Below are 13,767 nucleotides of genomic sequence, written 5' to 3' on the forward strand. Positions count from 1 at the left end.
TTGTACACTAATGTTCATCTCAGCGTTATTCACAATAGCCAAAAGGAGGAAATAATTGAAATGTCCATCAACAGGTGAATGGGTAAACAAAATGTGGTATCTCAATGCAAGGAATTTTATTCAGTAATAATAAAGATTGAAGTACTTATACATGCTGCAACGTGGATAAGCCTTGAAGACCTTTAAATGAAAGATGCCAGACACAAGGGCAAATATTCTTTGATTCCACCTATATGACATATCTTGAATAGGCAAATTCATAAGAAGAGAAAGTAGATTAGAGCTTATCAAGGACTGGAAGTATAGGGTGGGTTGGGGTATTGTTGTTTAATGGGTATAGAGTTTCTGTTTGGGGTGATGAAAAAGTTAAGGAAGTAGATAGCAGTGATGGTTTGCACAACATTGTGAATGTACTTAATGCCACTAAATTGTATACTTCAAATAGTAAATTGTATATTATGTATATTTTTCCATAGTGAAAAAAAGAAAACACATACAATACGCATGGATGTTTATTACTTTTGAGTGCAGAGAAGTGAGAGTTTGCTGTGGGCTGGCAATATGTATTGTTGATTCTTGGGCTCAGTGGTTGCTGGATACTACTGGGAACTGACATAAAGTGGGAAAGATTCAAGCACTGCCATCATGAGCTTTAATCCTGAGCAGTTTATTACTCTGTATTAAATTCCCAACTTTTACCTCTTAGGGAAGCAAGGATGTCAATTGAAGTATCTTAAAGAAGGGAACAAGCATATGTTGAGTTTCTGCTGATGTCAAGCACTATGTTAGATACTTTCTGTGAATAATCTCTTTTAGTTTTTATGATAGTCTTAGGAGATAGTTATTATCCCCATTTTGAGGAGGAAACTGAGGCTTATGGAAATTAAATAATTTGCCCAAAGTCACACAACTGTGTCAAAACCAGAATACACACTTATGTGCTTTTCATACATCATGATCCCTTGTAAAGCTGAGTTATATTTACATTAAAGATTCGTGGGATAAACGAAGCAGCGCTCTTACCCAGATTAGGTAGACTCTGAAGTGGGCTGACCTGAAGGGTAGGGCAGACATTCCCAGATCCCAAATATCATATTCGCTTGAGTAGAATAAGAAGGTTTGTCATAACTGTCTACTCATGTGCATGGAATAATGCTCACTGTTAAAAACTTATATCCACACCCTGTTTCTTTACATTTGTTGCTCTTAAAGTGTCTGCTGATAGATCTGTTCATCCATGCTTGACACCTCAGAGTAGAAGTTAATAATTTGTCATATATGAAACTAATATAAAGAGATTTATGACAACATTGGCATTACAGTTCAACACACCTGTTCAGAGCCAGCTCTCCACATTTTTCCTTTCTTTGCCTGAGGTGGAGACTTCTTCATGGATTACAGTAACACTTTTTGACAAGCTTAGACTGGGTTGAGCTGCCTTGTAAAGACAGAACACCATTGATGATATCTCAGTAATGCATTCTTTTTTGATTTGGGCTGTCAACATTTATTACTGTAAAGGCACTCATTGTTAAATATCTGGCCCAACCTGTCCGCTTTTTGTTTTTAGTGACAGTAGAGTCTAACAAAGTATGTTATTTTTGTAGTTATGCAATATTAGCTAGTTCTGGGGTAAATATATCTAGTTATTCTATTTTCTTTTGTGTACCATTATTTTAAAAGTAGCTGTCTTAGTGTTCTCCAAATAAAAGTTAAAAGCTTCTTCTTCTTCTAAAGTCTTTTCAAGTGGCTATTGAGACCTTCCCAATGTCATAAACCTGACAGATACCACCTAAAGAAGTTGTTAACTGAAGCTCTCTTAAGGCAAATCCTTTAAAAAGATTCAGAAGAAACTTTTTGTGTCTTAAATGTTACACTACCTAAATCCCTATCTTTGGAGACAGTCATAAGTGTGATGAATTTTTCTTTCCCGCTAGGCAATATATGGCTATGTTTGTGAGGAGGAATTTGGGAGCTGAAAGTACATGTGCATTCTACCTTGACTTTTCATTTGTTTGCTACCAGAGGGCCTACCACTGGTTGTTTCTGGGGAGGGTTTTGTTTTGTTTCGTTTTGTTTTGTTTTGAAGATTTTCTTTTTCCTTTTTCTCCCCAAAGCCCCCCGGTACATAGTTGTATATTTTTAATTGTGAGTCCTTCTAGTTATGGTGTGTAGGATACTGCCTCAGCATGGCTTGATGAGCAGGACCATGTCCGCGCCCAGGATCCGAACCTGTGAAACCCTGGACCCCCGAAGCAGAGTGCATGAACTTAACCACTTGGCCACGGGGCCAGCCCCTCTGAGGAGGTTTTTAAAAGAAAAGTGTGAGGGGCAGTACTTTTCTTTAAGGAACTTACTATTTACAGTTGGAAAGCTAAAGCATATCCTTACGAAAATAGTTATATAACCTAGAACAATTCAGAAGGAGCAATCCTTATAGTCAAGAGAGACCTCTGAAGAGGTACGATTTGATCTGATGATGCTGGAAAGGACAAAATAATTTGCATGTGCCGAGGTAAGAGAAGAGAGCATTACAATGTGGAGAAAGTATGACCAAAATAATAGTGTAAGGAAGTTGGTCATGTTGGTCCAGTTTATATAAAGCAGAGAATTTGTATGGAAAAATAACAGAGAAGAAATTCAATTGCTTATCATTAGTATATTTTTGACTTTCCAAATCACTTTTCTCTGATTTTTATGCCTCTCATAGGGGATCCTGAGAATTCTTTGGCACTTTTCTTCTAGTTACAAATTTGCCTTAACTCCAGTTACCCTATCCAACTATCTATCATGCCAGCAAACAGGTAATTGCAGTATAGTATGAAAACACAGCAATGGCAATAAGTACAAAGTACAGAGGTGACACAAAAAAGATACCTTAGAGGAGTAAACATTTGAGTCTTAAAAGATGATACGTAGACATTCACCAGGTAAACCACCATTAATTCATTTCTTTGGCCCCTAAACCAACACATTTTTATTAAGGACCGTCTATATGCCCGCATTGTGCTAAGCACTAGTAGATATAAGGATGACACAGTCCTTTAGCTGTTCAGTGACATGCAAACAAAGGATTCCAGTATAATGATATAATTTCCATGATGGAGATATATGTAGGATGTTAAATCTGCCTATCAGAGTTAGAAATAAAGGCCTCATCAGGGGAAATGCTTTTAATCTGAAACCAAAAAATTAGCAACATTGTAGTAGGTAGACTTGTGGAGAAGAGTCTCCTGCAAGAAAGAAGGGTAATTTTCCAGTAGATGGTTGGATTGGAAAACCACATCATCAGGCAAAGGAGACACATATAATTAAATGGGGTCTACTTGGTTAATTAGGAGGAAAGATTTAATTTCAGATTAGATATTTCATATCAACAATAGCCATATATACCTCCCATTTCCTATTATAATCATCTTGTCTTTGCAGACCATTTTTACCGTAAAGCACACCAAAGTTAGTCACGGCAAAGAAGAAATGTTTCTCCACACTCCACACTTCTGAATTTTTGTTGTTGTTAGAGGTGTGTGTGTGTGTTTTACTCTCTGAACATATATAGGAAAACATCCTAGAGAAAATTTTAGCAGGGAGAACTATTTTAGCAGGAGAACTGTTCTTACTATTTAAAATAAGAATACTTTTGGAATTCTTAGCTGTGCACTATCATTTTATTGAAGTAATTCACTGCTTATGTGCTAAAATGCTCATCACAGCTTTGCACAGCTTTGGCGACTGGAACAAAGGATGCTTATGTACCCTTAAGTTAGAAGAGAGAACACTAAGGTGCTTGATGGAGAACAGCTGGAACTCTCATTCACTGCTGATGGGAATAAAAAATGGTTCAGGCACTCTGAAAACTGTGTGACAGTTTCTCAGAAAATTAAGTGTATACCAAACACACAACTCAGCAGTCTCATTCCTAGGTATTTATTAGCCCTAGAAAAATGAAAACTTATATTCACACAAAAACCTCTACATGTATGTTCATAAAAGCTCTAGTCATAATTACCAAAGCTGGAAACAACTCTAATGTCTTTCATTGCCCTTCAGTGGGTGAATGGATAAATATACTGTGTTACATCCATGCAATGGAATACTACTCAGCAATAAAAAAGAGCAAACTATTGATACGTACAACAACTTGGATGTAACAAAAGGCATTATGCTTAGTAAAACCAGTCAGTCTCTAAGCTTACATACCATGTGTAGTTCCATTGTATGATATTTTTGAAAAGACAAAATTGTAGGGATGGAGAACCAGTCAGTGTGTGCTAGGAGTTAGGACTCAGGAGAGCATATCACTACAAAGGGATAGCACCAGAGATTTTTTTGGAATAATGGGATTGTTCTGTATCCTATTTTGGTGGTGGTTACATGAATCTATACATGTGTTAAAATTCATAGAACTATACACTCAAAAAATCCCTTTTACTGTATGTTACTTAAAAAATAAGATTAAAAGCAAGGAAAATAAACATTCTTGGAACTGACTTTAAAATGGGCTTTAGCAAAATTTTATTGTGCTTTTATTTGTATTACTAGCTTTATTTGGATGCCTCTGATAATAGCTAACATTTATGTAATCCCTACTCTTGGGCGTAGGACTGGGCCATTTGCATCCTATAGTAAATTCTTCAATACAGGTGTTATTATATTTATTTTATGAAAGAGGAAACTGTGGCACAGAGCATTAAATGACTTTCCCAAGTCAGATACTAACTGGAAAAAAAATTTTATTTTATGCACAGCAGTTGGGAATGCACTAACTTCACCAGTATAGACTGCAGCCATTGGAGTAGTGGTTCTCGAAAGTGTGGTGCAGTGGTTACAAGCATCACAATCACCTGCAGACCTTGTTTAAAATGCCTGTTCCTGGGCCCCTGACCAAGTGAGTCAGTTTCTAGTTTGCTCTTGTATAAAATGGGGGTAGTAATAGTACCTACCTGATACGCATGTTCTGAAGGTTAAAGAAGATAATACATGTAAAGTATGCACTAGTGCCTAGTATTTAGTAAGCAGTATATAGATAAATATTATCTTTTGTTGTTATTTACTCTAGGCTGAGCTGAAAGGAAATTTAGAAATCATTTAAACTTAACTTCCTTCTACAGTTGAGGGAACTGAGTGTTGTATAAGTTATTTGCCCAAGGTAACTTACAGACTCAGCCCTTTTTGTTGATTGTTATTTTCTCTCCTTTTAGTGTTATATTTTCTTAATTGAAATTAAACATTTCTCTTGTCATGGGATATACAGTAGGTGTGTGGGAGTTGGGGAGTATTTTCAAGTGATTTTGAATTCTAGCTTTTTGTTTTTAAATAACAGTTTCTTTTTTTAATTGAGGGATAATTGACATATTATATTAGTTTCAGGTGTACAACTTAATTATTCATATTTTTATCTATTATGAAATGATCACTACAATAAATCCAGTTAACATCTATCACCATAGATAGTTACGGATTTTCTTTCTTGTGATGAGAACTTTTAAGATCTACTTTCTTGGCAACTTTCAAGTATGCAATACAGTATTATTAACTATAGTTTCCATGCTATACATTCCATCCCCACGACTTATTTATTTTATAAGTGGAAGTTTGTACCTTTTGATTCCCTTCACCCATTTAACCAACCCCCACCTTCTGCCTCTGGCAGCCACCTGTCTGTTCTCTGTATCTATGAGCTTGCTTTTTTTTCTTTGGGATTCCACATATAAGTGAGATCATATGGTATTTGTCTTTCTCTATCTGACTTATTTCACTTAGCATGATGCCTTCAGGGTCCATCCATGTTGTTGCAAATGGCAAGATTTCATTCTTTGTTATGGCTGAATGCTATTCCATTTATATATATACACCACATTTTCTTTATCCACTCATCCATCGATGGACACTTAGATTGTTTCCATATCTTGCCTATTATAAAAAATGCTGCAATGAACATGAAGGTGCATATATCTTTTCGAGTTAGTGTTTTCATTTTCTTCAGATAAATACCCAGAAGTGGAATTGCTTGATCATATGGTAGTTCTATTTTTAATTATTTGAGGAAACTCCATACTGTTTTCCATAGTGGCTACACCAATTTACACATTTTCCTTTTAAAAATAAATTATCCTATATGCTTTTGCTAGAAAAATGCTTCCTTAAACTCTTTTTCATAAAGCTCTTAAATGCATATGTATATATTTGATTATACTAATTTAGCAGTTGTAAAGGGTTGACCATGAGGAAAAGATGAACTAGAATAACTATGTAAAGTGCAAAGAATACAACCTATGGGATCTATTCACTGCATATATTCCAGGTGTAATTGAGACAAAGAATATACACGTTGTAGTCTTGAACTAGTTTATTCATGCAAAGCAATAGAAAGATTCACCTTTGCAACCAACCCAGAGTGTTTGTGAACATCTCTTATTTGGGAAGGAGGTGAAACCTTCTATCCAGCTTTTAAATCCAAATACCAATTTAAGTGTATAGCTGTAGCTATCTAATTACTGTTTACTTGGAGGCTGAACTAGAGAATTTCACTTTGAAAGTCTAGACCAGCCAACTATGGAGAACAATCCTTCATATGCTTAAGAGCCCTTTCATATTTGCTTCTCAAAATGACAGCCTTCTGTCAAGAAAGGAACTGTCTAACAAATAGCTGCCCACTCACTCCCCCCACCCTATTCCACTTTGGAAGAACCACCCATTCCCCATTATGATCTTTCTTTTTAACCACTGAAACAGTTTAGCTGGTAAAATGCTTGCTCTGCATTTCAGTGCAACAAAAATTCTTTCAATGCCTGCCATGTGCCAAGCTGTACTGGGTGATGTGGTTTCTGGCCTAAGAGAGCTTGCCGCTTATCTCTAAAAACAAAACCTCAGTACATGAAGCAATTAAAGAACAGTAAGTTTCAAAACAACGAGACATAGTCCACATACGAGTGGAATGGAAAGAAGTTAGTTCAGAAGGTTGAGAGATGAGAGTAGGCTAGAGGAGTCTGAAGAGAGATGTGGTTTGAATTAGGTCCTGGGTAACTGGAAGTCCTTGCCTGAGAGTACCTCATGCTCATGAATTTGAATCCTAGCTCTGCCACTTAACAGCTGTATAACCTTGAGAAAAATCTCTTAATCTCTTTGTGCCTCAGTTTCCTCAATTAGTAGTTACTTGATAGGATTAAATCCGTTGATACATGTAAAGTGCCTAAATTGGTAGCTGGCATCTAGTAAGTACTTAGGAAATATTTTCTGTATTATTATATAAACTGAGTTTGGAAGAATAAATAGGAAGTAATCATTTGGATTAAAGAGGAAATATATTGAAAAAATGTGGAAATATACCAGCTTGGATATGTGAAATGGCTTGGGACATGTGGGAAATGAGAAGCATTTCAGTAAGGCAAGAAGGAGGTGTTGGTACAGGGAAGGGAGGAGAGAGGAGGTTGAGAATGTGCATTAGGGCCACTTCTTGAAAGCACTTCACTGCTCTGCTATAGAGTTTGAACTGTAAAGTGTGGACAGTGAGTATTCAACACTTCTTTTAAGTAGGAAATTGACATGGTTAGATTGTAATTTAGGAAACCAGTGTGGATAGCTAGGCTATTTGCTTATCACTTTGTTCATATCTTTATGATGGTACTTACGTTGTTGTATTATTATGTTTTGTTTTCTTTTTAAGGTACAGTGCTTTTCAAAGTGTGGTCCACTGAGCACACATTTGTTACAAACACAGATTTTTGAGCTTCCATGCTAGACCTACTCAATCAGAATCTCTGCTCATGGGCCAGAGAATCTGTATTTTCACAAGTTTCCTATCTTAAAACTTGAGAACCTGTGGTTTAGCAAAAAGAGCATAGGCTTCAGAAGCAGATAGACCTAAGAATAAAACTTGGTTCAGTCCCTTACGAGCTACACGCCACGGGCAAATTATGTAGCTAACTCAAGTCTCAGTTCCCCCGTATGTCAAGTGAAATAATAATACTTGCCCCACTGCAGTATTTTAGGGATGAAGAGAAACAGCATATGTAAAATAACTAACCAATAATAGACCCTCATCTATATTGCCTTCCTTTCCAAGCTTATACATCTATCTCCCACAACTGGTGAGAGAAGGAAACTATGTCTTACTCATCTTATTGTTTCTAGTTCCTAATACAAAGCCTAACACATAGTAGATGTGCATAAATGTTTTATAAATGTGTAAATGAATGAGTGAGTCTTATGGGTGGGGACTAGAAGTTGGAAGACCTATTAAGAGACTAATGCCATAGTTTAAGCAAGAGCCAACAGGGGTCTGAACTGAGGCATCATGCTTGAAAAATGTGCAAGTTTCATCCTAGGTTACCAGGCAGATATGTAGCTTCCCTCTGGACTGGTTTAGCCTTAACATAAACTCTCACAAGTTAGCCCACTTCCTCTAAAGCAGACACTGAGACGGCAGTCCATCGTTTGAAATCCTGCCACTAAAGAAATTAGTAAACCAGTCTTAAATCCAGCTTTTCAGCTCACTCCCACATACCACTTCTATCCAGATGAAAAAGAATCTTTTCTAAACATCTCCACCGGAAATTCCAGAGACTTACATTCTAGCAAAGCAAGACAGTCTCAGTTAGGACTTGGAATTACTTGCTACTTGTGAATTCATCTCTCTGTTTTCATAGTCCTACAAAGGACTATCTTGAAATTTCTCTGTTTAAAACTTTTGATAACTGGAGTTTAAAAAACAGTCAGTCTAATATTTAGGCTCAGTCTTTCAGGTATGTTACCTGAAAGAATGTTGAGTGTCAGGTTTGCCATAATCCTTATTTCACTATTTTTGAGCACTAGCAGCTCATTAATGATTTTACAGCAAATCCGTTTAACAAATATAAAGTTATAATTCAGACGTCTGTGGAGCCAAATGCTCCTTCTTTGTTCAATTCTTAAGGATCTACAAAGTACCAGGCACTGTTGGGACTAGGAATATAGAGATAAACAAGAAAAAGTCTCTTCAATTTATTTAGGGCCTGAAGAGAGAAAGAGGCATGTAAATAGATGATGACAACTCTACAGGACAATACAAGGCTGGCTGTACATATCCATTCCTTACCATCTTGCTCTTCTCTATGGAGAGTCCATTGGTAATGAAATAAAGTAAACGTGTTAGTTTTTCCTATTCAGTTATTCAGCAAGTGGAAACAGTTTATTCCTGGGAAAATCATTCCATGACTATCCCCTACATTGATTCAAGGATTATATTTGCAATGTTTGAAAGAAAGAAAATTTAGAGGAGGAGAAACACAATAAGCATGTAGTTGAAGAGGAGTGAAATGGCAGAAAGAGCTCTAGATGAGGTCCCATGTGGCCTGCGTTCTAACAAGCTGTGTGACCCTGGGAAAATCACTTAAACTTTCTGAGTCTCAGTTTCCTCATCTCTAAATGGGGATAAAAGTCACTTCCTAGCCAACCTAATTATTGTGAGTATCACATGTGAAAGTGCTTTGTAAACTTTGAAATATAAAACTTTAAAGGATTAAAAGTCTTAGACAAAAATATAGATGGAGGATATTCATTAATACTTCCTCCATTTTCCTTTGCAAATACTTAGTTAATGATAGCTTTCATTAACAAGGAAATGAGAGCTTTTTGCAGAATGGAAACCACAGTGATAAATTAGGCCTTGGGCCAAGGAATTCATTTTTATCACAGAATGGATGTGGCCTTCTAAGTCATTCCTGATTCCATTAACAAAATGATAATTCCTTTCAGTCTGGAACCATAGTACATTTCAGAGCACTGTCCCACCATGTGTTCCTCTGTTTAATCCTCACAGCCTGGGTCACCCAAAAGTAGAGCAAACTTAGGGGCTTTTCCTGGGCCTTCATACTAAAGAGCCCCCCTCCTCTGTCAGCCCCTACAACCTGCAATTTAGAATGTGGTTACCTAAAGACAAACTAAGCTCTTATGGAATAAGCAGAGTAGGTTCACCAAGTAAAAAGACAGACAGGAAAAATAGAGAGAGATACCTTTTTAAAATTTAATATTGCAGAAGAATCAAAATAGTCATGAGAAAAATCAGAATTTTGTTAGACTTCTGAAACTTATTTTATAGTTTAGTATTGCTTGTCTTCTAAATTACATATGGTGCATAATCTGTGCGTAGGAGCTCTGATGTTCTTGTTTTTGGCCCTGGGACACCTATTAGAGCCCTGGTACATAGAGAGTGACTTGGATGGGGTATAGCAGTCAGCCAGGGAACAGTGGGAAGATGCTTCAGAGACCTGAGGCTCATGATCATACCATTTACCTATAGTAAAATGATGCTATCAATGAACAGTAATTTGCTCCAGGTCCTCTCCCGGGCAGTCCCTAGAAGAAATTCAGAGAAATTAACTGTTTGGCCTGAAGTTACACATCTAGTTATTAGAAGGAAGAGGATTAGTATTATTAGAATGATGATGATGATGATGATGATAATTATTAGGTATAGTAATTTATCAAATTTATCATTTATCAAATGCCCACTTCAGTCCCAGATACTGCGCTAGGTGATATGTATTTATCATTTCATTTCATCTTTCCAATAATCTAGCAAGGAGGTATTTTTCAAAATTGATCAGTGTTGAAAGAGGTCAAGGAGCTTGCTCAAGGACACAGAAATTAAATAGCAGACCTAGAATTCAAGTCTGTCTGTGTTGAAAGCCCATGACCTTTTCCCTGTACTGTTCTGCCATCAGGATGGAACGAGGACTAGAGTTCAAGTTGTTTGGCTGGAAGATGAATGTCCTGACTGCAGTATACCATGGAGCACTTCACTACGAGGCAGCACTTCATTTGAAGGCCAATTTAACACATCTTTTCAAGCAGTGCCCTCATCATTTATACTTCAAGTGCAGAAAAATAAAAATATTCCTCTCTCTTTTTCCACTTTAGAGAGCTTTGCTGTTGCTTAGTTCTTGGCTATGTAGCTATCAAGACAGCAGCTCATGTGACTCCTCTCTGTAATTTTGACATTTGGCATTTTGGGGGGAAAAATTCACATAACATAAAATTAACCTTTTTAAGATGTACAATGCAGTGGCATTTTGTAAATTTACATAACATAAAGTTAACCTTTTTAAGGTGTACAATGCAGTGGCATTTTATACATTCACAATGTTATGCAACCATTACCTCTACCTAGTTCCTAAACATTTTCATCACCCCCATACCCATTAAACAGTCACTTCCCCAACCCCTTCTGACCCCTACCAGCCCCTGGCAACCACTGTTCCACTTTCCGTCCCTATGGATTTGCCTCTTCTAGATATTTCATACGAATGGAATCATACAATATATGACTTTTGTATCTGGCTTCTTTCATTTAGGTCCCTTCACATTGTAGCATATATCAGTACTTCATTCATTTTTATGGCTGAATAATATTCCATTGTGTGGATATACCATTTTATTTATCCATTCATCTGTTGATGGACATTTGGATTGTTTCTACCTTTTGGCTATTGTGAATAATGATGCAATGAACATTTGTATCCAAATATCTGTTTGAGTCCCTGTTTTCAATTCTTTTGGGTATATACCTAGAAGTAGATTGCTGAGTCATGTGGTAATTCTGTTTAATTTTTTCAGGAACCACCAAACTGTTTTCACAGTGTCTGGACTATTTACATTCCTACCAGCAATGTACAAGGGTTCTAATATCTTCATATCTTTGCCAATACTTGTTATTCTCTCTCTCTACTCTTTTTTTTAAATTAAATAATAGCCATCCTAGTGGATGTGTTTTGATTTGCATTTCCCTGATGACTGATGACATCGAACATATTTTTATGTGCTTGCTGGCCATTTTTATATCTTCTTTGGAGAAATGTCTAATTCTGATACTTTAAAAATATGACATACTGTTTAAATATGTTGTTCTGTAAACAAGATTATCAAAATATCCCATGGCCTGAGAAATTTTCAAAAATAAGGTCTTAGGGGGCCAGCCCTGTGGCCAAGTGGTTAAAGTTCCTCATGCTCTGCTTCGGCAGCCTGTTCGGATCCTGGGCGCAGACCTACTCCACTCATCAGCCATGCTGTGGGGGCCTCCCACATGCAAAATAGAGGAAGAATGGCACAGATGTTAGCTCAGGGCTAATCTTCCTCAAGCAAAAAAAGAGGAAGACTGCCAACGGATGTTAGCTCAGTGCAAATCTTCCTCACCAAAAAAATAAATAAGATCTTAAATATGTGAACTCCAGTTCTATCCCAATTACACCATAAGGTGAGATTCAAAAAAAAAAAAAGGCTTCACCTCCTAAACACTAAAGAAGAAGTGGAGGCAGATTCTTACATCTTTCTGGTGCCTAATGAATTAGTCTGCTTACAAATAATTTAATCACTAAAATCTCTGCAACCACTGATCTTTCTGTCTATATAGATTTGTTTGCGTTTTCTCAAATTTTATGAAAAATTGAATCAGACAGTTTATACTCTTTAGTCTGGCTTCTTTCACTCAGCATAATTATTTTGAGATTCATCCATGTTGTTGCATGTATCAATAATTCATTCCTTTTAATTACTGAGTAGTATTCCACTATATGGATATACAGCAATTTTACAATTTGTTTTTGGTTTTAGTAATATTTTTTAATAGAAGTGGAATTTGCATAACACACCGTTAATTATTATAATGTCTATCATTCAGTGGCATTTGGTGTCTTCACAATGTTGTGCAGCCACCATCTAGCAATATTGACAATGCTACCTTTAAGAATAATTTAATTTATATTTAAAAATTTTGCATAAATGCCTTTTTTAAAACAACTTTAAAAAGGCACAGCAAAACAGGTCAAAATATGCTATATTTTTCTTTCTGATTAGCTCACTCACACACACAAGAATGCTTGAACATTCAGCTATACTAAAATGCAATATTCAAACAGATCCAGTGCTTCATTCATTGTTAGCCTCCTGGAACCTAAAACCGGCTGCCAACATACAGGACAAACATACAAATGTAGTCTCCAGTAGCCACTGAGCAATATCACAGCTATAACATTTCCACATGCAAGGTAATTGCCTGAGCTTAGTACCTGTCAGTCACTGAAATAAACACTGCAAATTTTACTTGTCTCACTCTAAATACTAATGTGCCTTTTAAGTCTCCAGTGGAAAGACTGTCAATCTGCACTTTGATTCAACCCTGTATGTGACCACTGTCGTCATCATAATCACTTTCATTTAGTAAAATCAAGTGGTCAAAGCTAAGAATGAGTAGTCTCATTTCTCACTAAATTGTTTCTTCTGTTTCTTGTTTTCACTGTTTTGAAAATGAAGCTGGGCAGTCTCATTTAATCTTACATTCCGGTGCTGTCTTCTTGGGTCTTGAGAGGAACCCACTTTGTGTTGGTTGCCTTCAGTAACTGACCCTAAGCCACTCAGTTCTGAGCACACCTCTTCTTTTGAGTCTCTGACTGAGATTTAGTCTCCATCAGAGATCGCAGTTCTCCAGACCTAGTCGTGATTGCTTTAAAATTGATGTAAAAACCACCGACAAATAGCTTACCATTCTCATCCTCCGAAATCCTATGAAGGAGAAATGTCACATTATGACAGAGGTTCCAGTAGCTGTCTGCTCTGAACAAGGAATGGTTTGACGAAAGCCCCTACTCCTGCTTTCAATAGTGTTGGGTTTTGGGGGTTTTTAATCTATTCAGCTGTTGACAGACATTTGGATTGTTTTTTTCTAGTTTGGGGCTATTACAAATAAACCTGCTATGAACATTTGTATACAAGTTTTTCTATGGGCAGATGCTC

At 36.7% G+C, this 13,767-nt stretch overlaps 1 protein-coding gene across 7 annotated transcripts in view; it reads left to right on the forward strand.

Annotated features, from left to right (window-relative positions):
• Nucleotides 1-13,767, forward strand: part of FAF1 (Fas associated factor 1) — a 472,901-nt gene that overhangs the window by 394,759 nt on the left and 64,375 nt on the right. For 2 of the 7 annotated variants that reach the window (XM_070260008.1, XM_070260007.1), the window contains one exon: nucleotides 10,704-11,739. The exons of the other annotated variants lie outside the window; for them this stretch is intronic. In XM_070260008.1, coding sequence (XP_070116109.1) covers nucleotides 10,704-10,919 — 216 coding nt within the window. In that variant the 3' untranslated portion in view covers nucleotides 10,920-11,739. Of the gene's footprint in view, nucleotides 1-10,703; nucleotides 11,740-13,767 lie in introns of those variants that run through there. 7 annotated transcript variants of the gene reach the window in all.

Source organism: Equus caballus, chromosome 2, assembly GCF_041296265.1.
Source record: "Equus caballus isolate H_3958 breed thoroughbred chromosome 2, TB-T2T, whole genome shotgun sequence".
NCBI lineage: Eukaryota > Metazoa > Chordata > Mammalia > Perissodactyla > Equidae > Equus > Equus caballus.